A 24,920-nucleotide genomic window follows, 5' to 3' on the forward strand; every position below is an offset into this window, starting at 1 on the left:
TCGTTCGTTATTTTCTGCTGTGGCCCTGGTCAGAAGATTGGATCATAGTTCTGGTTTCTGGTCCAGTGAGTGAGACCCTTCGAGGACACTATCTCTGTGCACGCTCCTGAAGCTGAGCTCCGGCTGCCCTGAAATAGGGTTGGTCGAAGATGAACGGTGAGTAGGCGGGCAGGGGTCGATAGTATGGGGTGTTCAGCGCTGCAATGAAATGAGCGGGCACAGAGCAACCAGGCAATCCTCTCCAAGTCAACAATTCCCCCTTCTCGTAGGCGTCCATCGTTGCCACGCAGTCCTGCAAGAAGTTCTTGTACGTAAACCAGTCCTGGTGCACCACCTCGTAACAGTGTTGACAGAGTCCAGAGAAGCGAAGCCTGAAAGACGGACTGCCGGGACCCCGTTTGATGGTGAGACATCTGCGACATTGAATGATTGAACTCATTCTGCGGTTCATCCCAAGGTAATGGCATTCGTGGGGCTGATGCAAAGCAGTACAATGGCCACATACCATAGGGTCCAGCAGGCCTTTGTAATCTCGCTGGGTTTCCAAAGGCCCTCCATCGTATGGCCTGAAAGGGTAGAAAGGGTACATGCGACGCAAGCTGTCCGAGGGAAATTCAACCCATGGTCTCACGACACGACACTTGGAACAAGGGAAGTGGAAGTGATCGGGATGCACAAGCCACCGACAGAGCGTCGTCGAAAAGCCACACGCCATGGCATGTTCCCACACTTGTTGCTGAATGCTCCTGCCGCGGATGGTCTTACCGAGGAGCAACATATTGGCACCCACGTAGTAGCGGTCTTGAAAGTTGTTTCCGAATTCAAAGAAAGCCCTTGACATTTCGTCAGCCAGTCGAGCCGCAGGGTCGGCGAAGCACCGGCTCAACGCCCGCGATGCTCCACGGGCGCGGCCGAGATCAGAATAGTCGAGATGCTTCGCAATATGGAGTTGAAGCTCACCAGGAAGAGATGACAGCCGGTTTTTCAGTGGTCCATTGTATTCTGACGGTTGCGCCATTGTTGGATTGAGTTCAACTTGATGTTGTTGGTGGATCGAAGTCGGGAAATGAGTGAGCAAGCACGTATGTTGAGAGTAACGGAGGCTTTCCTGTGCAAACGAATTTGTTGGAGGGAATAGTTGTCTCCAAAGAAGAGGCCGATAGATATAAATAATAGAACAGAAGTTAAGCATTTGAATAGAGGTGTTCTGTTGCCAATGCCTAGTACCGCTGCCTCTGCCCAAGTAACCGATTCACATGGCTTGAACTGGCAGGCGAAAGTTGTGGCAACAAATGGCACCAACGTCAATCGTGAGAGCCAGACATTTGAGCTGCCTATGAGCTGTTGCCTTTGTGAATCACTTGGCTTTCAATTGCCCCGATGTCTCTTTGTCTCGTTTTCCTTGTGGACTGTTGGCGGCCTCAATCAAGCTTGTGGGGGTTTGTTAGGCATTCCTAGGATTACCCATGACCCAAGGCATAGCAGGAATTTAGTTCTTGCTCCATCAGGGTCATTGTTCCAAATCCATTACTGAGACTCTGCCTAAGGAGGCAACCTCACAAAGCACCCATCGCTGCCAGGTCTCCAGACTGATGATCAGTAGCGGATCATTTAGAAGTCTCGATAGGTGCAGAGGAAGCTATTCCGAGCAGTAATCTTGGAGTCATACGAACTCCTGGCAGGGACGTCTTGAATAAAGTTGTAGAGGTTTGTTGATGAGGCGAGAGGACAAAGGAGAAGAAAAAGGACAGGCGCATGGGAAGCCCAAAGAAAGGCTTGGTGGCACGTGATCGGCATCTTTCATTCTCTTCGCGTCTGCATTGCGCACAGGCGACGCGATCAATTCAACTTGCTTCGATAATCTTTTTGCCAACTAACCCAACCTCTCTAACCAGAGCAAGAGTCTTGTTTCTTTCCTTATCTCTGGACAGGCACACGACCGTCTGTTGATTGTGAATTTCCCTGCGCAACCACAGAGACTTGTGCTCTCGAACCACTGCGGCCTGCACCCTCAATGGAGCCTTCCTCTTAGCAGGACAGTCCGGGTGCACTGCGTCTCCGAGCGATGAGCTATGTCCACATGCACATGCACGGAAGATATTCGAGCCAGAGCCCTGACCTGATCGGTGGAGATCTCACTGGACTGGCGCGTGCCAGCGGCTCAAGCCACAAAACAGAGTCGCCTCCATTCCGTAAGGGCGAATTCGATCTTGTCCAGGACATTTCCAGACAGGCACGGTCACTCTTCGACACTTTCAGCAGTCGATGGATGATAAAGTCATTCATTATGCGGCAGGGGCGGCATTCCAAACAGTGACGGCGGTTCCACGCAGCCTTTTTCTTTGCCGATTTGTGGTACTTCGCCACCGTTGGGTGATTGTGCCTTGGGGAACCAGGTTGCACAAGGGAAATCACACTTTAGAGAGGTTCAGCACGTTTATTGCATTTCCAAAACCCATAAGCGCCCGTCTGGCGCCAAATTGCTCCGTCAGATTGGAGGCCGGAGTAGATCAGATGGCCTCCAGCCCACCCCTGAAGCATTTGCTGCTAACTCTTAATCCAAGTCCCTCGTCGGTACCCTCATATTTGAAAGAGGTTGCTCACACAACTCGGTGCATCTGATCTCATTCGGAAAACCTGCGAACAAAGCGTCGAACGGGGAAGAGAAGGCGAGAAGATCTGACACGTTGCACAGGATGGCAACAAAAAATGCACAAGATTTTGAGTCCTCGCAGCCAGAGTTTCGAGAATTGAGGTTGCGTCAATATTGAGATCAAACTGAGACAGGTAATGGCGAAAGCAGAGGAAGAACTCAACACTTAGTGTGGCTCTCGATGCTTTGAACGGAGTAGGATCTCTTCAGACACCTTGGACACCCAGAACGCAACGCATTCAGTCAGCCCCTTCAAACATGGCTGGAAGCTCCGGATCCTGTCCCTGGCCTCAATGGTACATTTCCCGCTCACCCCTTAACCACTCCTCTGTGCTTCGGTCCGCCCGAGCGACATAATCAGTGGATCCTCCCCAGCCAAAGCTGGTTCGTCGCAAAGATGGTCGGGAGTAAAGGGCCAGGCAACTTCTCGCATCACTCACTCGCTGCTCGACGCACTCACCCACACTCTCAGGAACATGATCCGCGCCTTCAGCCAATACGGACCATCCAAATCCAGAGCACACACCCACGCGGTGCTTCTCAGACCCGACCGGGGCGAGTCGAGCTTACTAGGCATGAGAGCTCAGGCACTATCTGCTGTGGACGACTGGGTTGGGAAGTCTTGTGGCAGCTGAACGAAAGGTGATTGTGGTTGATACGTCGAGTCGACTTCAGCCGGGCTTATGCTGACTTTTTCGCGGATTGTGATTTTGCGACGGTAGTATATGAGGCTGTTCCTCCTCTTGTTGCATGCTTGTCAGCCCTGGGTGAGGCTGATACCAGCCTTGAGAGTAAGAGCTGTCGACAGATCCAGGTGCACGCCGCATTGTAGCATGGTTCCCTGCCGTCCATCCCTGTTGCATATTGGCCTGCGCAGTTTGGTATGAGGTGTGTTCCGGAAAATTCGGATGTGTTGAAGTGTGCTGACTGTCAATGCCCATTGGCGCCAGACTCGAGCTGGTCGGTGGTAGTTGCTGCATCTGGCCTGTCAACCCTCTTTCGAAAGACGGATAGGTGTTTGTTCGGTAGGGGGTGGGGAAGCCAGACGACAGTTCATCGGTTTGGTCAGACGACATTGATCTCGTGGGAGGGTTGGCCCAGCCGTACCCACCGTTTGGAGCCGAAGTCTGGTACGGATAACCGTGTTCTTGGGACATCGTTGTCATCGTGGAAGGTAAGGAACCTGGTGCATACGGAGATGAATATGGCGTGGGTATTGACTGTCCGTATGCGTGCTGCTGCTGATAGAATTGAGGATTTATCGAATCCCCATCAAAGTTCCTCGGTGAATATGGAGACGGAATAAAAACTTGCTGCTGTTGACGGTGCTGTTGAGCAGGGTCATAACCATGCGCGAAATCGAAGCCTGAAATAAGTCAGCGCTCGAAGACACGGTGGAAATCCTGCTCCTACCATGGACAGACACGGATCTGGAGCCTGGATGAAAACCTTGGAACCCGGGACTCTCGCTGGACATGGGAGGAGTGTCCAAAGAACCTCGGGCATAATTTATTTGTTCCATGGAGCTGCTCCTTAGGATTCCGCCTGGAGAAGACGATGAGACCGAAGCCTCTCCCTCGTTCACGATACCATCCGCCGCTTTTGCCCCTGAGCGTGGCCGTTTCGCGGTCGGCGGATTTTGCGGGTCAATCGGCAAGAAAACGCACTCCTTTTTCAGGCGAATGCAATTTTGGCATCGACCTACTGGATCGTGGAAATCAGGCATGCAACGAATCTTGCGCCGTCGACAATGGACTAGTACTTGGTCAGAATGGGTCGTGCACAGGAAAGCCGGGTACAAAGACTGACCGCATGCGACAGCGGTGCGATGGTACCCCAGTTTGTTTCTCTTTTTATCGGCAGGCGACGGGGGTGGTCCTTCTGTCAACATGTCGCGAACATTGGGCGACGAGTTACCGCTTTGGATCAAACCAGGCATGTTGAATTGCTCGACATCCGGACCAAACTGGTCTTGCGCAGAACCACTTCCCTCTGCGTAAACCCCAAAATTATTTCTTCCCTCTTGCATCTCTTTGGGCTGGACGGACGAGCACTACCTGCGCGAAACAAAGGCTAGGCGATGATTGCTTCTGGTCTCTCGTCTTCCACCACTGTACTCGTCGAGGTGTTGAGCGGGGCAGACTGGCAACATCACTGGTACCGTGGACCATGTGTCGACATCACAACCGAGTTGATTTGCCGCGAATTGACTGATGTGTTTCAGCGCTGGTTCTGGCTGCGGCCCGGTCAGATATGCCAACGGGAGCCCCAATTTCAAGTCACAGAGACCAAAACCTCGTGGAGTCAAAACCGGTCGCGCTGCACAAATATGGCCCGCGGTACTATCTACCACGCATCGAAGAAAAGAGGTGTAGATCGATCTTCCCACGTCGCACTGAATGCTAAAAGGCAGACTGAATATTGCTCGAGGAGCTGAATCGGAGGTGATCCTCAAGTCGTTGTGTTGAAGATCAACAAGAAGCAATCACATGAAGAGACCAAGGTCTAAGACGACCCGTCCGATCGTGCAAGGGAGTGGAGAGGATTGTCAGCCGCTCCGTCGCACAGATCAGAAGATGAAAGAGAAATGAAAAGAACAGTCAGATTCAACAAAGGGCTTTTGATGGGGATAGACCGGGAATTGCCCTGGAAGTTGGCTACAGCAGACCGACCAGTGATAGGGATAGGGAACTGAGGTTCAACAGGACTGGGTTCCCTCCTCGTGGATCGTAAAATATCGTCGGAAGAAAAAGGCCAGCCACAGCGCAAAGACTCGGATATCTAGAACAGGCGAATCAAAAAGAGAGACAAGCGCCTTCAATGCATGACAGGTTGGTATATGACTCTCATATGCATGCGGAAAAGGTATGGCTCAGAAGATCGCATTCGCAGTTGGGACCCTCAGCTCTCTTACCTGGCGATTTCAGCCACGAGAGCCAAATAGCACCCCTGTGGAGGAAAGATACGGGTCCAGTCGCTCGCGCCATTAACTTTTTTAGGCGTTGACGAAGTTGCTTGCAGAGGATGCGCATGGCTGATCGCACGAGGCGCTCTCTAATGAGCCAAGGCAGACGGGGCTGGCCCCAGCGAGTTGCGAGAACAATCCCCGAACGATTATGCCTGACCTTGCGTCCCCCTTTGGAGACGATGGCTCTCATTGAATGGTCGAACTATTACAAGATCCACCCCGGGAAGAAAGCCACAGTTCGATTGTATCTGTGTGCTAAAAGTCCAGAACACCTCTAAAACGAAGCATTGGAGATCTGGAGATTTAAGATGCGCCCTAGGTGGTGCGGCTGACCATCTCTAAATTGCCTGGATCGACTCTGAAAAAGTAACGGCAATACCTGGTGAAAGTCGACGGGCGATGATGCCCATCATTTACCCTACAAGACTTTACCTCTGCCTGGCGTGCCGAGACACACCTACAAGGAGGTTCGATTTCTAGAAACGATCTGCACCAACAAGTCTCCACCAATGGAGAGCTGGGAACGGCTGCCTGGACAGAGGATTCTAAGAAAACGACAAACACGATGCGACGTTTACCCAGAGAACTCGTCTGAGGGACCAATCCCGCAAGCTGGGGCTGTCGCTAACGGCCAACCACAGCGACCTGTTGTTAGTCAGTGCCCATTATCATTCCGGAGTGGAAAGCCCAGCGCCTCTTCGCCTCGCGAAAGGCCTCAAACGGGGACTACGACAAGGTCCTACAAGTACGACGTAGTCGATAGGGTAACTCAGGAGCTAGACCACAGGCATTTTCACAGAAGCCACCGGCTCAGACGGATGAGTACGTGCGTTGATCTTCAATGTCGCTTCGGTGTCGAGCAAAAGCACCCTGGAAATCTCTCCACTTGAGCCACGGAGCTGGGGTTACCAGTGCTTAGCCCCGACAGCATTGGGTTGATCTTCAACAACTAGCGCCACTCGACGCCGGCTGTGTGGCTTTCATGGGGTGGAACTTGGTCCTCCTTGGGTGCGGATGGCTCGGTAGAGGGAGCGAGAATCCATGATCTGAAGAGCGGCTATCCATGTGTGATGGTAATTGTGGAGGCTAACGGAGTCTCGAGCGAACTCTGTTCCCCTCCGCCCACTCCCAACTCGATCCAGAGAGTGCCCCAGTGGGCGCGTGGCAGGTGGTACCCTTGCCTGGTGCGTTGAGGCCCAAACCTGACAATTCGCGTGTGCTGAGGCTCGGGCTAACCGGGAAAAGACAGATTGCAGCTTGCTCCAACATCTCGATAGCGGAAAAAGTACAGCGAACCAGCGAAGTTGTTGGGGGCGGGCGGCTACAGATGCTGGCAAGACTGGACAGCTGCCACGTTTGCAGGAACTAGGGTTGTTGGTACCTGTCAGGCTCACCAAGATCCGCCCACGGTGCCACTGTCAATGCCACTCACGTCACCACCAAGGCTCTGCATCGATTTTGTCAGCAAAGTCTTAACCGAAAAGTGGCGTGTCTGCGACGGGCGTGGAGTTGATCCAAGACCCACTCGAAGCCATCAACTCGGTCAAAGCCTCGTGCTGGCCGAGATAGACGCACCCAGGTCCGTGGGAAACTATGCCAGCGTCTAAAGGAGCCTCGTAAGTGGTTTTGGGTGCAGAGCAGAGGTGGCAACTCTCCTTCATTGAACTGACTTATTCGCTTAGCACGGCGACTATCATTGCCCCTAGCGGCATAACTCCTTTTAGCCCGTACACCGTGTGAAGGCGGAGGGGTACGGAACAAAAGGCCAACCTTTGCTCGTATCCAGAAGGCGAACTTCCTCAGGAGCTGTCATCGAGTTGCGAACAGAGACCATGGGAAAATGATTCCACACTTCCAGACGATAATGGTGCGTGGCCTTGATGCGGCTCTCCTCCAAACCCTTGGGAACAGATCTTCCAGGGGCTTGTCCAGGGATTCTAGACTGTGCGGAACCATCTTCCGAACGACTGCGAGTTGCTGGCACGCTTGGTAGCTCCGAAGCTACTGCCCTCGCATCAACTTTCGAAATCCCTGTACATTCTGCAATCCAAAAGGCTAGCGGCACAGTCTTCTCAGCCAAAAGTCAGTCGTCGGTTGCTCCGTATCTGCAACGCTTGCCCGAGTGGCGGCCAGTTTTCCACGTGGAGCACCCTGTGGCGCCTAGCTTCCAGGTAAGGAAATGCTCTAGAGGGCAATGATGAGCACCACGTCCCCTCTGTGCAGTACCGCAGGTTCGATTATTCTCCGGCCGCAAAAAGAGCCAGTTCGGAGTCATTGAGAAAGCGAAGCTCGCTGGAAGAACCCGTGATCGCGTTGACGATTGAGACAGTGTATCGTCAACGCGTACCTTCGCCTCATTCCTGATCATACCTGTTCTGGGGGTGGACTGCGTAGTAGGACGATTTTGAAAGCGAAAGCTGGATGCCTAAGAAATGCCTGCAGAGTCTGCCAGTCCATGAAGATTGACCAGAATTCCTCGGCTTCGTCCACCAACACAAGGCACTCCAGACAAAGCTCTTCAGTCCAGATGAGGGACAGACAAGAGCATTCAGCAAGCCATCGGGAATTCTTAATTTCCCCTTTCTACGATGTTTGCATCTTGCCATGTGGTTTTCTATTATTTCAGCCTACTGACGGCACCAAAGAGGGCCACACAGAACGGCACCACAACAGATCCGCAACGCCGTCCTCCCATTTACCCGGTCTCGCCAAAGTGGTTGATTTCGCATTGCCAAATCATGGCAAATGGCCCCATCCGACCATGCAAGACTTGAGTATTTGGCATCAGTGGCAGCTCCCCGAGATTGCTGGTGTCTTTGGACAGCGTTTCGATGGCCTTTCTGGTGAGGATCAAATACCTCGTACTCGTGCTCAGCGACCACGTCCACCCCTACAGCTCGTACAGAACTAGACACACTTCCTGCAACGCTTCGGAGTTCGGCAGAGTGATCAAGCAGGGGTTACAAGCAGGGGTTACAAGCAGGGATGTCAGCTCCTTGTCGATCTTTACTGTCCCTCCCGCCTCATTTTGCAAGGGGGTTAACCAATGCGAAGTTGATAAGCTCGCAAGTCTGCAACAAGAACGTCTACTGCCGGTAATCCATGCCCGACTCGGGGCTTCAAAAAATAAAGCTGAGAGTGATCGTCCTCCCTGCTGCGCGGAAGAGGGCAAGCTTCTGCCCCGACTCGTCTTTCTGTCTTCCTCTCTCGCTAACTGCTTGCTTGGGAAACTGGACAAATGCGCAGTCAAAGTCTGTTTGAGAGGCCGACAACAATGATTTGAGCTTTCCCCTCCCAGTATCAAATTTACCTAGCGAGCTAGGTATGCTTTCCCATGTTCTGGTCCAGCGAGGTTGTGTCGGGACCAGGACGTCTATCGCCTAGTGGGTCATTGCCTCAGAATCTTTGTCACCTATTTTTAAAAAGAGAGTTTAGCGGGCTGGTGGTGGCCGATTCACGCATCAGACCACCTACTCCTCCTTCAGGCTTCAGGACGACAGAAGCGAGAGACTCCTTGATGCCCGACTTTCGGCTGCCGCAGGCCCTGATATCAGGGACAGGAACCGTCGAACTCTACTTTGCATTCCGCCCCAACGTTGACCCAGCTTTCAAATGGTACTCAGCGGCTGGTATTGTGCCCTGATTGCCCCTGAGCAAGGCTTGCATTTGCGGTATACCTCCCCATGAGGACAGCATTTTTGTCAAAGGCAAGTCAGGAAGAGTTTCGAACTTCTTTTTATGCCAAAACATTGGACTTAGCGTTGTGTTCCTCCTGGGTTTTCACGTCAAAGGTCTCTTTTTATTTGGGGTGGCTGAAAAGACATCTAAGACAGGACCGAACACCCAGGGCGGTTTCTCGCCGGGGGCTGCGCCCGCGCAGGACGGTGACAGGCGAGCTGGCGAGACGTTGTCTGTTTTTAACAAGGCGCCTTGATGGCACAATTCAACCCCCTCCCCTTCGGACCTCTACCGGCAGTTGATCCCAAGCGACCTTGGCCATCAACAAAGAGGCCTCAGCAGAAGGGTGGATCAGGTGGACTTTCTCTTTCCTCAACTGCTGAAAATACCTAGTTGTCTCATTGTACCACTGTCTCGGGGGCCGGGACAGAGGGCATGGAGCTGATCCCTCCCTAACGCCGGCGCTATCATGTCTACCACCGGTGGTGGTTGTGTACCTGGACTGTTTGGAAGGAGTCGATCAACACCAATTTGACACCAATTTGCCTATGGAGTGAGTACCTTCGTACTTGTGCGGGCACCATTTCGTGTCAACTGCTATGCCCCTCCTTTGAATGCTGTGGACTAGAGTGGCTTGCAAAGCGTCGTACTCGTAGGTATGGGCATATGAGTATCGCATCCAATAAGCCATCAACCATTGCGAACCCAGTTCATTCAGCGGAGACAGAATGCACCATTAGTGGATGTCGAGAGCGGAGTGCCCTGAGTACTCGCCAAGTGGCAACGAATCTGATTGGGGAGCAATGGAGCGGTTTGTCACTGGGATTGTCGATCTGGTTCCCAGCATCCTGACCGATGGGGCTCATTTCGAAATACCCATGGTCAATTGTTATCTGCCTTGGAGAAGTTGTGATGAGAATTCATTGCCGTGGGGTCTTTGGAGACAGAGGACATGTCTCATGCCCGTGCTAGCCCGGGGGAGCATGTCCAAGAATACCAAGAATCGGGGACAAGGGACAAGACCAAGGTCTCTGGAGACGTTCTCTAGAGACGATCGACGAAGGAGCGCATGGTAGAGAAGAATCGGGCATGGCTGCTGTCCCGAAACGCGCAAATGCCCAGGCTTGACTGGCCAGAAGCCCTTGGACCTCATTCATCATTCTTTCTCACTAATCTACAGCAAGTGCTTTGCCTGCGCCCCCTCTTTCCCCTTCTTGTACCTCGTACTCGGTACCTGGGGCGCAGTCAATGACCTCAACACTTTTGCTCTCTGCCATCGCCAGACGCGTCTTTCACTTTCGTTACTTCACCTCATCGACTGCTCGAGCACGCTGCATGGAGCTGATGGGCAGCTCCCCGGACTCCAACTGAAGTTCTAGGCCAGACCTTTTCTCCTTTCTCCCCTGCAGACTCACCGCTAGCACGCACGAGTACCTAGCCCGTTGAAGCAGCCACAAAAGCTAAGCTGTTTGCTATCTAGGTGTTCTGTACACCCTACTGAACCCCGCTCACAACGAATCCACTTGCCCTGTGGGCAATTCCCATTCCCTCTGATCTCGAGCGGTCGTGGCGAACCGCCGTTGAACACCCCAACGACACGGACATGGTGTCCGTGTCACAACACCTCCTGAGTGTGACCTGTTCCCGGGTCGAGCCTGTACCTGTGGCCTGCGACTGCATTAAGCTATTCGCGAGGTCGTAAAAAGGCTGGATGATCTTCCCTGGTCTAGAACATCCTGAGGCAGCTCGTGTCTATTTCTCCTCCTTTTCTACACTGCTGGGCCCTCAACCCAGCCCACCTCTGGACAACATGTGCCTCCAGTCACCTGGCTTACTCTGAAGGAATTCGCCGAGGCAAACATTTCCGACGGCTGCTTCTGAAAGTGAAACATCCGAAGTGGAAGTTCTAGGTGCACAAAATAGTCAGGGATCAGACAATTTAGTGTCCTCGGACCTGGAACGCAAACTGCACCTTAGGCTACAAATGCAGCCTAAAAGAAACTCCTACAGAGGTGCGTGGTTACCCAAAGTGGCACACTAGCGTAGGCTATTGCTTGAGAGTCAAAGGGAGACATTTAGCTTACCCCAGTCGCTCTTGCGTCACAGAGTCTAGACTCCTGTCTACTTTACACTCACGAGACATCTTCAATCAAGGTTACGTACCGAGCACAGGATCACTGGCCACAAACCAAGGCACACTGGGAACCTCCAGATTCACGGCACCTCGCCGGGCCTGAGTCCGAGAGGGTCGGTTCCAGCTTGACAGCATAGTTTGTCGTTCCGCCGAAGGGGTGCTCCCGGTTGCAGGACCCAGGAAGCTGGGTTGACGCCGTTGCAGCCTTCGACCCATCGATTTCTCAAGATCCCACCACCCAGTCGCGCTTTCTCGGTTCCAGCTGGGCCCCATGCGTGGCCCTTTCTTCTCGCTTTCGAGGGCCAATAACCTGTCATTTGCTGTGGCTAGGATGTCACTGACGTCAAAATCCACCGCGGAGGGTTCTGGGCCGAAGAGAAGAGCAGTTGGCATTGCAAGGGTCAAGAACACGCCTCGTCATTTGAGGTCGTGGAGAGTGCGGAGCGATCTGCTGTTCTCCTGCAAATATCAGACAGCATCGACCAGCGCACTCGCCACAAGCTCGCGGCCCGGAAGCCCCTTCCCAAGGAATCCAAGAGACGGATTCAACGGCTTAAATACACTTTGGAACACGGATACAATCTCGCAGCTGACCCGCCAGGCCCATCCTCTTAAAGGCCCCTGCTGCATCATGCGGATGAAATGCGCCGAGCCTCGCGCTCCAGATGCAAATCAAACTCTGACTGTCGTCGAACTACACTGGGTTGCGGCACATGTTGATCTCTGCGCACCTTCCTGCCCTTCCAGGACAGCGGGATGCTGGATCGCCCTTCAAGGGGAAAAGAAGGTTGCGTCGCTCGATTACTATCCACAAATGGCCTTGGAAGCGGCCCCCTTTGGGGTGGTAAAGTGGCCAGCCACCGAAGCTGTTGAGTTTCCTTTTGAGCAGAAGCCTTCACGCCGATTAGACAATCAACAACCCAGGCTGCCCTTCCTGTTACTCAAGAGATACTGACCGCTCATTTGGATTCTCAGCAACTAGCTAGTACTCGACTGTGGCGGCATGGTTTCTCTTACCTTTCTTCTCTACGCCCTCTCCTTTCCCTCTGACCGTGTGCGAACAAAGGGGGTGGGTAGTTGGACGCCTGAGACTCCCCGAACTGAACAATGAACAAGCCACAAGCGGTAGCTACCAAGCTCGAGATCGCTCTCGCCTCGCAGGGAGAGACAACCGTGTCGGTTTCATATCGAACCACTCCTCCATGTACTCACTCATCCACCCCATCCGAGATCTATACTTCTTTGGGGAGTAAAAACCCCCAAGGAATCTCGTTGTATGTTTGGATGATGCATGATAATGTGCTGTAGCACGGGGGGACATGGAGAGAAGGGGGCACAACAGGTAAGGACGGGACGAGTTGTGGCACCCCAAAGAACAAATATCCATTATAATGCGTAGGCAACTGGCGCCCAAAAAGGATTCAAACGTCCAAACTTCGCTCCGTAATTAGGCATGATAGATGGGTTTCCTCCTTGCTCTTTGATCCTCCTGCAAGCTTCATCTTCGTCTTCGTGAATAGTTCGAGAACACATAGTTTGCGTTCCTCATCCTCGCGTTTCATAATGCACGGATTAAAACACCATGGATTATATATGTTCTCATTGCTCTTTCGCTTTTTCCCATCCATCGCCTCGCCTCGCCTGGCCTGCCCTCGCCTTCCTCTCTCCAGTGCTCACGACAAGCTCATTGTATATCTTTCTCTTGACATCCATTCGCATTTTTGGGAGGGAGGGGAGGGAATGCTCCCAATCCCCATCCTTAGCCGTGTCCTCATCCCAATTCATGTCCATGTTCATTTTGTGCAAGGCCCATTCCTGTTGTATATCCAAGCATTGCAGATTTGAGACCGAAAGCGGCGACGCGCCAAAATATCTCATGCGCAGGAGGGACAACGGGGGGAGAAAGAGGAGGCTCCCCTAGCAGTCTCCTAGCACTCTCCCATCCCAATTCATCTCTTTCGCTTCTCTCATTTCTTCACCTCTTTCACAATCAGGCCCATCCACCTGCCAACCATCACAACCCCACCACACATTCGCTGACGGAAAAAGAGGGACTCACTTCTCACTCCTCGATCCCGACCCTGATAATGACCGAGATCTCGAGCGCCTTGGCCTCGCGGATCGCACAGGACAAGCACGTGCGCCCGACCCTAGCGACGATGGCGTTGCGGCCCTTTTCGGCACACCATGCTCGGACGAGGATGTCCTTTTTCCACAGTTGCGGATCGCTGCTTCCGTGCAGGTAGTGCTGGAGATAGTCGAGGTGGACCTTGGGAGAGGTGACGGTGCTGGCTCCCGCTCCTGCTGCTGATGCTGGTGGCGGCGGTGATGAAGCCGGTGTAGGTGTCTCTCCTGCCAAGTTCGTCTCGGAATTGTGTGGCGAACAGCCATGGCTTCGTGCGTCGATGACCCAGACCCCCTCGTCACCCATCCTCGTCGGGTTCGGGGGATCCAAGTGTGGATTCTCGACAATCTCCGCCAGTGTCTTGGTCACGTAGGAGTACGTCTTGTGCAGTGGGTGGGCAGGGATATGTTCCGCCACGCCTTTTACGTGCTTGGGGTGGTGATGTTCGTGATGTGCATCCTGAGAGCCCGACTTGAATGTGGCATGGCCGTGGGGCAGGCGGCATGGGTAAGAGGTCACAAAATACACAGCACGATCGAGACCGTAGCGGATTTGGAGCTGTCTTGTCTCGATGGCCGGCACGTCTCTTGATGATTGATGGGATCGAGATGGGCCGAGTATGAGATCGAACTGGGCCCATGCTGACAATGGGTGCTCTGCAGATGTCGCTGTGACATCCGAGCTGGATAGATGAACCTTGATATCCTTGACTGTGACTTCTGGCGTGCTCGCATCATCCAACACGTGGTCCGTCACCATACTGAACTCGGTTCCCATGATCCCTCCTTTGCCCTTGCCCAGTGGAGTCGAGTCCTCGGCCAGCTTCTCGCCGTCGAATATCCTAGGCCGGTCGCGATCTGTGGGCACGGGGAATGATTTGATCTTCACCCAGCGGGTGCTGAGCGGCTTGCTGGTGTTCTCATACAAGGGCACAAACTTGGGTGTGTAGACCCAGCCCATGGACTCCTTCGCCCCCTGCATGGGGGCCATGACGCGTCCCACGATACAGGATTTCGACCACCACGAGGAGCCGTCGAGGACGAACCCCGATCCCCGCAGCGGTAGGCTGGCAGTCCCAAGATCCTTGAGAGTATGTGGGTTAGGGTCGTTCTCGAGAAGCGTGGACATCAAAATATCGCAGATCGAGGTGCCTGGGAGGATCATGGCCGAGAGCCAGCTGTGTGAGAGCCAGCCACCAATGGTGGTCGGTGTCGCGGCGTGTAGATCGACGTTGAAACTCTGAAGCGAAGGAGTCAGATTGACGGGATGAGTTGCACCAGTGTTTTCATCAGGACACACGATTGCATCCATGAGCAGCTTTTCCCTCTCTTTGTCCGAAGCCGTGCATAGCTTGTGCTTCAGGTGATCGTGGAGCTGCTCGCTCCGGGGCCACCCAATGTTAGTGGCGAAGCGGAAGAGCCCGTCCACCATCACAGCTGGTTGTCGAGCCATGATGGCCACGTCGCAGGCATCTAGCACAACGTGTCGTTCAGGCTCGGATCTGTCCAATCCTATCTTGTGTCTGAGATCACCGAACAGTCCGTGATGGTGCTCGGCCGAGGACTTTTGCCTGAGAGTCTGGGGTCGCTCCAAGGTATGGACCGGCGATATGGTGGTTGAGTCCCTCCTTTCGATTCTCTTGATGTAGGAGAGAAATAGGAACCGTCGGGCTGTCACAAGGTCCCAATCGATTTTGAGATTGCGGAGTTTATTGAAATGGTGAATCTCCTCGCTGCTAATTTCAAAATTGTCCGCATGGAGCGCCACGCCGAGTCTCAGAGCCGCGTCGAGGCGAATGACCAATTCAACAGCCAGGAGAAGCTGAATGAGCAACCACTTGCGCTCCGGATCGATGACCAGCAGGCCCGTGTCACGGTCATGTCGCGTCGTCCGGCTATGTAGGATCTTTCCGAAGCGCAAACGCGACTCGGGTACGCTCAGGTCGAGCCACGCACCAGGCGTGGTAAGAACTTTGACCAATGCTTCAATTTGGATCTTCAGGGACGTCTTGCCGTGTCTTGCATCTGCCGGCACTCGGTGGGGTGGATAGAGCAGCTCATCGAAGAGTTGAGCATAGAGGTCCGCAGCGTCCATATGATTTAACACTGTGACTCGCCAGCCCGCATTGAGGACATGATTGCGCAACTCGCCAATCTGATCCATCCTGTCGGCCAGAACCTCCATACTGATGTCCCGAACACCTACTGATTTCCACGCGTGGGGACCTTCTTTGATCAATCTGGTTCGCTCCTGGGCGGGCGCGTGCTTGCCGATTTTCGCATGCAAGTCATCATTCTCTTTGCTCAAGGCGAGCATCTTGAAGGCCTCCATCGCGGGGGCATTTGCAATGGCTAGGTCAATCTCGACGTCCTTGCCGTGCTCCCTGATCTTTTCGTCCGTCATGCCATCTGCTACGGGTCTTTCGAGAAAATAACGCATACCTACGGTGCCCGGCTCCCGACCTTCGATGCTCAGCATGTTCGGTCGCTCAAAGATTCCGAGTTCAAACATTGGCCGCTTTCCCAGTTCAAGACCCTCCTTCTTGACAGGAGGTGCCATCCCTGGTTTCCAGTTGACTTCATCGGGGATTGGCAGGTGGGCATGTAACGTCGCGAGGGCGAAGCTTTCATGCTTGATATATCTCCGGTCCTGGAGGTCAGATATCTCTAGGTCATTGTTCCACGGGAAAAATGCTTGGGGGAAGTAGCGTCCCCTCCGACCCTTCTCGAGGACAAATTGAGGGGCTCCAGAGAAGAGATGTTCGACGTCTTCTTTAGTCAAGCCTGCAGGGCGGCGATCGCTTTTAGGATTTCCGCCTGTGCCTTCAAGGTTAGACTGATGTCCTCCTCGCAAAAGCCTCGTGGACCTCACCTGCTTGGGCATCTGTTTGCAACCTGTCGGAGGCCTTCCTGCGTAGCGAGGCAACTGTCTTCTCCGTGGTTGGGTCCAGGTGATGCGCCGACGCCTGTTTCTCTGCATGAGGCGACGGGCTCGGCTTCATTGGCTGCTTCCCTTTGGTGTCGGCGTGACTGAGATGGGGCGGTACTTCGGCGACCTTTGACGACACGACTTTGTCGCCCACACCTTCTGTCGCTGCTTTTCGCTCATGGTGCGCCTTACCCCCCTTCACGTCAGCCTCGTCGTGCATCCGGCAACAAAGACGATTCCGCAAGTTGAAGACAAGCTCCCGGCAAAGTAACGTGGGAAAGACTCACCTCGATTGGCTCAGGAATTGACGTCTCATTCTGAGGGGGTGCCTCTCTCTCTCTCGATCGACTGGTCTTCTTGCTCAGCCGGCGAAACAGCGATGGCTTGGTGTCTTCAGGAACCCGCTCCGCTGCACCAGCATCCTGACCCGTCGGCCCTCGACTTCTGTCCTCCTTCTCCAAAGACGACTTCGAGGTCTTGCGCGCGAGTAGATTCATGATGGATGATTAATAATTAATGGCCACCTGTGACCGGATTGGCTGGAGAGGGTTTATTATTCGTCCTAAAGCTGGAGAGGAGGGGCAACGGTCTTTGTGTTCTGACAGCTTTCTGGAAACGACAGGGTGGATGGGGATTTCTGATAGATTCTGATTCAACACATGCATCCGGTGGCAACGGACTCAAGGTCGATGAAAAAAAGGTCGGCAATCGAGGCGCACGCATTCAATGACTTGTGCTGAGTGGGTCGAAGCTTCTAAGCTGCGCGAAGCGGCAAAGGGTCGCATGAGAGAGCTTGTGGTGTTCTTTTGGGGTCTGGCAGGCTCTGCTAATCGGAGCTGAATCACCAGAATTGGGGGGCATCTGCTCAGATAATAAATTGACTGGATATATGAAGAGCCTAAGCGGGTGCGACATGAGCTGTTATGTCAGCTGCCTGCATGTGCCTTGCTGGGTGCGTGCAGCTCTACCTCAAGGGCGGCCACGTGATTGAGGTATATCTGAAGGCGTCACGACTGCCACTGCCACTGCCAACTGCCACTGACACGGCAACAGCAGCTGATGTGGCGACACAATAGGCAGACAGTGGTGACAGTCCCCGGCAAATCCTGATGTCATCCATGCCGCTCTCAGGAACAACGGTGGTGACGAGCATATTGCGCTTGACCGGGAAAGTGCGGAAACCAAGGCTGGAGCAAAAGCAACTGATACTCTATTGGGCCCCCGAGATATTTCCCGGCGTCGCGCTTGGAAAGCCGCAGATCTTCATATCTTCAGATCTTCAGAAGGAGGCATAGACCGCCTTGAACCAAACACCAGTACATTCAATATGACATAGACGCAATGACAAACAGATCGCTTTTGGAGTTGGCCACCCACTTCCCCGTCAACATCATCCCCCAAATCCTCGTGGGCCGGTCGTCCACTGGGGTGAAACCGCCTCAAATCCCACGTCCATGCCAGATCCCATATTCCAATACTGCGGCACCAGATCAGGATCTCCCAGCCAAGCCTCAACCTCAGCAGCATGTGGAATCTGCGTTACAGGTATGTCCGTCGTCGTCGTCGTTGTCGTCGCCATAGCTGGATGGCCGCCCATATGGTGAGACGTGTGAGCATGGGCAGGTGCACGCATCGACTCCATCTGCGATTCGGTGGCCTCCTGCTTTTCCATAGCCCCAGCAGGTGCTTTCTGAAGCATCCGCCGGGACATTTGTCCCGCATTCAGTCCGGCTTGCATAGAAATTTGCCCGGCTGGAATCAGGGTTCGGTCCAAAGACACCTCATACACCGGTATCGCGCCCATCAGTTCGCTTGCATGTGCAAAGAAATCCTTTCTCATCGTCCACGAACGGAGATCAGCTTCGCGTCGCTTGAACTCCGGCATGACTGAGTACAGCTGGGTCATGGGGTCTCTCTCATAGACATCCGATACATTGTAGGGCCATAGGAACTTCAGTGATCGCCGGAACGAATCCGAAAATTTGTTGTTGATATACCTTCCCGCATTCTTGCACAGGGAGGTGCGCAGGCCTGGCCAAATAAAGTGCTCAATTAGGGGCATCTTCTCCAAGACTTTCACGTCTTCCGTCGGGCCTCTCTGGAAGAAGGGCGGTAGCGGAGCCAGAAACTGCGGATTCATGTTGCTCTGATGGAGCAGCTTCAGCCGCATCATGTGGAGGATGGCAATCCTCTCCACAACGCCACATTCGCGGAAGATGGATTGGTCAATGCTCCTGAGCGCCTGCCAGCCTCTATCAAGTAGATAAAGGTCCTGCACGTCGCGCCATCCATGCAATACCGCGCGCACGACGATATCTTCGTCAAGGGGTTGGTTCGCGAAGGATTGGTGTCCTCCAGCCAAGACCCGATTGACCTCACGTTCTGAGAGGAAGAACAGTTCGCCTTCGACCCTGTCCTTGGCAGGGTCGGGCGGCTCTGAGGTTGGTGGTTCGAATACTGGTGCAGGAGGGACTAACCTCCCAAGGCCGTTCAGTCGATCCGGGTGGTGCGAGGAATGGACTCGAAGGCCTGCCACTCTTGGGGTGTAGTTGCGCGCAGATGCCTCGGCAGACCTCGGTTGGTCAAATGGCTGATAACCAAGCTCGATCACAGGGGACGATGAATCCGAACTGTGGGAATAAACGGAGGCGCTGTTCTCTAGATGATCCTGGACCATGCCTTGAAGAGGCGTCGCCATTTGTGCAGGCTGCTGGATGTTGTAAGCCTCAGGGCCAGTAAGTTGTTTCGTGGCCGAATCCTCGCCGGGATTCAAAGCGCCTGCTACCAGCCTCTGTACTCCAGTGACCATCTCCCTCAGCCGTCTGACCTCGTCCTCGCTCTGCCTCAGTTGGGATAATAGTGCTCTGATTCTTTCTTGGCCTGCTTCTTCAGTGGTTACCTGCCCGCGAGGATGCTCACCGCTCTCGCCGTGACTTGTGGACGAGCCCCCATTCTCCATAATTCGGACTAGGTTCTCAAGATGGGCGATGTAATTTTTGGTTTTCAGACGTATGCTTCGCTGGGCCTCGCGGTCGATAGCTCTTTTCCTCTCACGTTGAGAAGCTGTGAGCTTGAGCGTCCGCTTAGGCCTTTTCGGTGTCGGTTCCTCCACTGGAGGCCCCGTCTCAGCTGGAGGTGGCAGCGGAGCAACTTGAGCATTTTCGAAAGGTTTTTGAATCTGGCCGGAGGTCCTCCGAGAGCTCGTATTAGAAACGGTGATTGTCGAGGTAGGCATATCGGGGAAGTGAGCGTTAGACCGATGCGATTGAGGTGTTGGATCAGCGAAAGGCAAACAATTGGATGGCAAAGATTGAGCTGGCTGCTTGGGCATATTCCTCAAAGATAGTTCGTTTGCAGAATGGACGAGGGTGAATTTGCAGCGATGAACCGTTTTACCACGGCATGAGCCTGTGAGTAGATTTGAAGAGAGGAGATTCGGACGAGGAGCTCGTGGTTGACAATGGCACTAAATACGCAACCCAAGACAGCACATGATCAGTTTCGGGCCGTCGAGACCATATACACTGATTTGCGTCGTGAAACACAAGCAAATAGAGCGGCAAGAGTCGACAAAGAGAGCGATGTTGAAATTGTCAAGCCGTTAGACGATCACTGATCGGCTAGCAAAAAGATGCCCGATGCAGGGGAGGGTTGATGGGACCTTGCAGAAGCTGGGGCGGTCTTGTGTTTGGGAAGAGGAGGAATTGATGGAATGCGGTAGACGAGGGCAGGCGTCAAGTGAAGTGGTGAGGGCAGCGTTCCAGGACTCGCCGTCGTAAGCAGTCTGCACGAGAAGTCGAACAAGGTGCAGAAACCATGCCTGGCGTGCTTGACAAGGAAGCCGGTTCCGTGACTTCGCGAAGTCGGTCTTGAGTTTCGACCCAATTTCTGTACGAGGGGGGCCGGGAGACGATAACTACCTTGTGTCGAAAGAAGATATGGATCCCGGTTGATCTCGACTGCCCGACTAGCGAGACGAAAAGGGAGAATGGTGAGGTCGAGCAGAAGATGACTTCGATGAATGGAGAAGTTGGAACGAGCGAAGGGATGGGTGGTGATGATGATGCTTATCCAAAGTTCCATCGGTGAAGAGCGGCTGTCCGCGAAGCGTTTGGTAGAAGCTGACCCATTGACTTCTGGGGGGTTGTTTGGTGCTCGCTCCCGAGGTGGCCCACTGGTGGCTTGGGCATCCTTTGGGGCGAGACTGGCGTGGATGGCACGGGAAACGAGGGGAGAAAGGCACCCTATTACTTAAGCCTCCCGGTAAGGACAGCCTATGGTTGGTGGGTGCTGTGACGCGTAGCAGCCCGCTTCTTGCGGCACTCCTCCCGGGGGCTCACTAGGCCCATGGCTCATCCACTCTTAGTACCAGCGAAGAGGGTCGCGCCCTGGGCCGCTGCTTACTGAACGCCAACGGCCATCAGCCTGGCACCCCTGGTGCCGTGATGAATTGCTCATCAGCTTCCGGTGATCCGAAATCTTCAGGAGACACAGGACATCATCCATCACAAGCCTGAGAAATACCACTATTCCCGTCTATCAATGCAGGGGGTGCTAGAAGAACGTCTCAAGCATCGCGACGGATCAGGCTGGAATTCCTTGCCACTCATTCTTTAATGCCTCAGTTTACGGACAATCATCCCTCTTTTCGGAAAAGTGGCACGTTGGAGGTGGAAGCGAGTAGTAGCTAGTTCATATCTACGTAGTTACTGCCCAACCCGTGCGAACGGGACGATGGTAGAGCAGACCTTAGTATATCTGTCTGTCTCTCAGGGGTTCGGGCCCTGGAGAATGCCCATTCCATCAAATTCGCAGGTACCATCTGGTATTGTCAACCTGCTCTTGTCCACAGTTGAAGCGAATGCAACCGTGTGCTCGGAAGGATCGACGACAACACGGCACGCAATGCATAGTGCGGGCTCAATAGCTAGATCTGACCCTGGACTGTTCCAATTCAAGTTTCAAGCCAGAGAAACTGGCGACGGGGCGGAGTCAGCACGGGACTGACACCTTGGTTTCTCGAGGGGGTAGAATCGGATCAGGTAATAATATGGAATCAAGAAACATGACAGGAGAAGACACGAGCTCTTATCGGTTGCGAAGTCTCGCATTCACCTCGGGCACTCGAGATGATCAAGCGCATCACTGAGCCTTTGGGCACTTAGGACATCCTGTTGATCGCGACCCCCGTCCGGTCGTTCTCTGTGAAATTGCTCTCTATCTTCAGGAAAGCAGTCTGCTAATCAAGTGCCGCGAACCTGTTCAAACGCCGTTCGCTGTGGTGCAAGATACCGTTCACCGGGTAAAGCCTCGCCATTTTGCCTTGCCCGTCCCTGACGCCTCTATGATGATTCCAATGCATGATGGTAGAGCCCTTATTGTCTATGCTTGGCTCTTAAAATCCCCCCTGGTGAAATATGTTGTAGTCATAGCTCGTCACTGGAGCTGTTTGACAAGGCCAAAAGCTCAATGATTAATTATGTCCATAAATGTCGTCAAGGTCCCATCGCTCCGCGTGCTGCGTTTCTGTTCCCACTCAAGGTACTATGGGTGAAGAGTGTCTAGGTCGTTCTCCTTTTCTTCGTCAACCGTTGTGTCGTTCCGCTTTGACCCCAGTGGCGTCGACACACTGCGTCGGTGCCCCCGACGATAAGCCAGGGCATCTGGGGCGGGTGAGTCGTTCCCCTCTCCAATGGGTGTGCCAGCCCTTGAGGCTCCCCGTAGGCTTGCCGCCCGGTGTCTGCTGGGAACATCGCGCATGCTCTCTACGCTCATGCGTGCATGTATTGGATTGGAGCCTTGCTCAATGTCCATGTCTTGGAAGTCTTTCGTACTCCAGCTTACACGATGAGCCCTTGCGCCATAGGGCAGGTTCGATACGCTAGTTCGAGACCGCATGGATTGTGATCGAGACACGCTCACCTGATGACTTGCTTCTTTCTCGGGATCCATAGAAGCCCGCGGGGACATGTACAACTCGGCCGTCTGATTGTCTGGATCTTCGTCCTCAATTTTGGGCTGCCGCCGCACACTTGACACCATAAAGTAAGGTTCTTTCGGACGTTCAGGCTCTGGCGGTGGTGGCGGCGGAGGTGGTTTCGGACGGTCAGTTGCCTTACGATCGACATGTGCAAAATATCGCGTTCGAGGTTTCAGCCATGATTTGGGTTTGATAGTCTCCCTGTAGCGCGTGATGGACATGTAGCTGGAGATAGCCCCAAGGACGATGGCGATCATCAGGCAGATGGTCAAAATTCCCTGAATGACAATAATGACCACTCCAATCACCGTAGTCATGATCCGATCCAGCCCGAATCGAGCGTCAAATGCCGACGATAATGCCACCGTCGCCACTTTGCTGAAGCCTAGGAGGTACACCATGATCAAGTTGAGTCGGTTGCTCTCGAATGGCCTCAGCAGCACAATTGCTACCAGAGCAATAATCTCCCAAGCCAGCAGGCCGAAGACCTGAGTCAAGGCATGGCCTGCAGCACCGCCGTAAAACGCAGCCCTTACAAGCTCATAGATCAGCCAGACGAAGAAAAACCACCACCTACTCCGGCGGAATCTTGATGCCAGCCAACCAAATCTGAGAATGTAGTTTTCATCGTCATGGACATGAACCCTGCCAGACTTTGGACCTTGAAGATGCCTCTGGATCCATGTCTGTGGTCGAGGTATCTCGCCGTCTGCGACTTGGGTTTCAGGCACTTTCTTAAAGCTGAGCTTGTACCAAGCGGATTTCCCAGGGTTTTCGGGGCCACGAGATTCGTGGCTTGCCTGCTCTTGTAGCTCTGGCAATGCCTCGGACTTGGTCCTGTACCAGAGGGCGTACGCCGAAATACCTAGATTTCCAACCAGGAAGACTGTGAGTATCACCGCAGCGATGGCCTTGACACCGTGGGCTCCCCCCAGCGTGAATTGGAACATAGTCAAGAACATCATCATAAAGAAGGCAATGTAGCATGTCCGTAAAACGGCTACGGCCATGAACCACAGCCAATGCTGCCGGAAGTATCCAAGTCGAGTTGTCTTGATCAGTCGAACAGCGACCAAACCTTCGATGCTCCATTTCAGCAAGAAAACAGCAGCCAATAGGCAAGCTATCAGGATGAGGAACCATAAAAGTCCCGTTAGGAATGCATTGGACGCGGGTATATTGAGCTCGGCCAAAGTTCCAGCAAAGCCAGAATAATTCCCAGGGAGCGGCAAACCTGGTAGCACTGGTTGTCCGTACCAGGAGAACTGCTGAGTGGTGTTTGAGGAGTTCGCAGCTTCTCTTTTGAGCAGGTGACCCATGGCAAAGGGGTCCGCTTGGAGTGACGCAAACGAGGTGGGAGCTGCTCGCTTGTAAATTTGTGAGATTTCATAGCCGCCTCCGAGCCCAGCAGCATTTTGGCCGTTGGGAGCAGCACCGACCGTGCTGATATTGCCGTGGTTGTTACCAATGAACCGGTTGATCGAATTCTGCATCTTTTGGCTGTAGATTATCCCAGCGGACCAAGCATAATTACTCCAGAACGAGACCAGAACACTTGGCCAGTTCATAGACAGCCCTCCAGTAAAGAAGATGTGCTGGTAAACGGAGAAGACCACGAAGATGGAGACCGAGTGGGCATAATGCTTTCGAGTCTCGGAGAGATCTTGTCCATACATGGCCATGGCCGCTGAGGAGATCAAGGCAATGAGAGCGAAAGCGCCGAGAATAGATGCGACCTCAGAGGGATGCGAGAATGAAGCTCCATTGGTCACCACCGCAGAGAAGCAAGCAATCTGCGATTCGGTCGAGTTGGCAAAAATTCGAAGAATTGCCTGTCCTTCGAAGTCCGGAATGGTCAAGGCAATGGATGGGATGTTAGCCACGTCCGACGGCGCCACTGGGATAATGCCATTTGCAGTAATGGGTATCGAGGAGTTGAGGGGGCAGAGACTGTTGATATTGGCGTTGCATGGATTGAACGTCAGATTAAAACGGGACTCTCCATACGCAAAAACGCCGATGTAGACTGCGATTTTGCGGTCAGCTGGCTGTCAGCACTTTAATCTGGGAACGATATAACTCACGCATCAGACTTTCGTTTGTCAACGCAGAGTTGCCCTCCAGATGGAAGAGAACGGTCATGTTGTCCTTGTAGTAGGCCGCATCAAAACGGGTGACATTGATGAGTGAGTCGCCCTGGCAATCCCCGTAATTCTGGGTGTACAACGAGGGTCGTCGGTCGTCGTTCAGGTAGACAGTGCCATCGTTGCCTGTGTATTCTATCCATCTGATGTTGTCTGCTGCAGCCTGCTGCACATTCAACACCAGGAACACCACCACAATCGACCATACTGTCAACCGTGAGTACATGGCGCGCCAAAGCACCGACGCCATGGCTGTCCGCGGCTCGCGGCTCGCGGCTCACGCCCGGCTTTTCGGTTCGACGAGGCTTCG

At 53.6% G+C, this 24,920-nt stretch overlaps 5 protein-coding genes across 5 annotated transcripts; all 5 read right to left on the minus strand.

The window, feature by feature from the left end:
• Positions 1-88: 88 nt before the first annotated feature.
• On the minus strand, positions 89-1,018 carry Z520_06150 (uncharacterized protein; the record flags this gene model as incomplete). The annotated part of the gene is made up of 2 exons (XM_016776651.1): positions 89-475; positions 506-1,018. The coding sequence occupies 2 exons, from the start codon at positions 1,016-1,018 to the stop codon at positions 89-91; spliced, it is 900 nt and encodes a 299-aa protein (XP_016632193.1).
• A 2,306-nt stretch (positions 1,019-3,324) lies between these two features.
• On the minus strand, positions 3,325-4,592 carry Z520_06151 (uncharacterized protein; the record flags this gene model as incomplete). The annotated part of the gene is made up of 3 exons (XM_016776652.1): positions 3,325-4,019; positions 4,067-4,408; positions 4,463-4,592. 3 exons carry the CDS (start codon positions 4,590-4,592, stop codon positions 3,325-3,327), a joined length of 1,167 nt encoding a protein of 388 aa, XP_016632194.1.
• An 8,903-nt stretch (positions 4,593-13,495) lies between these two features.
• Positions 13,496-16,983, minus strand: Z520_06152 (uncharacterized protein; the record flags this gene model as incomplete). The annotated part of the gene is made up of 3 exons (XM_016776653.1): positions 13,496-16,374; positions 16,430-16,682; positions 16,774-16,983. The coding sequence occupies 3 exons, from the start codon at positions 16,981-16,983 to the stop codon at positions 13,496-13,498; spliced, it is 3,342 nt and encodes a 1,113-aa protein (XP_016632195.1).
• An 893-nt stretch (positions 16,984-17,876) lies between these two features.
• On the minus strand, positions 17,877-19,721 carry Z520_06153 (uncharacterized protein; the record flags this gene model as incomplete). The annotated part of the gene is made up of 1 exon (XM_016776654.1): positions 17,877-19,721. One exon carries the CDS (start codon positions 19,719-19,721, stop codon positions 17,877-17,879), a length of 1,845 nt encoding a protein of 614 aa, XP_016632196.1.
• A 2,309-nt stretch (positions 19,722-22,030) lies between these two features.
• Z520_06154 (uncharacterized protein) lies at positions 22,031-24,860 on the minus strand (the record flags this gene model as incomplete). Its single annotated transcript, XM_016776655.1, has 2 exons — positions 22,031-24,492; positions 24,551-24,860. 2 exons carry the CDS (start codon positions 24,858-24,860, stop codon positions 22,031-22,033), a joined length of 2,772 nt encoding a protein of 923 aa, XP_016632197.1.
• Between the last annotated feature and the right edge of the window lie 60 nt (positions 24,861-24,920).

The sequence above is a fragment of the Fonsecaea multimorphosa genome (genome assembly GCF_000836435.1).
Source record: "Fonsecaea multimorphosa CBS 102226 unplaced genomic scaffold supercont1.11, whole genome shotgun sequence".
NCBI classification, from domain to species: Eukaryota; Fungi; Ascomycota; class Eurotiomycetes; order Chaetothyriales; family Herpotrichiellaceae; genus Fonsecaea; species Fonsecaea multimorphosa.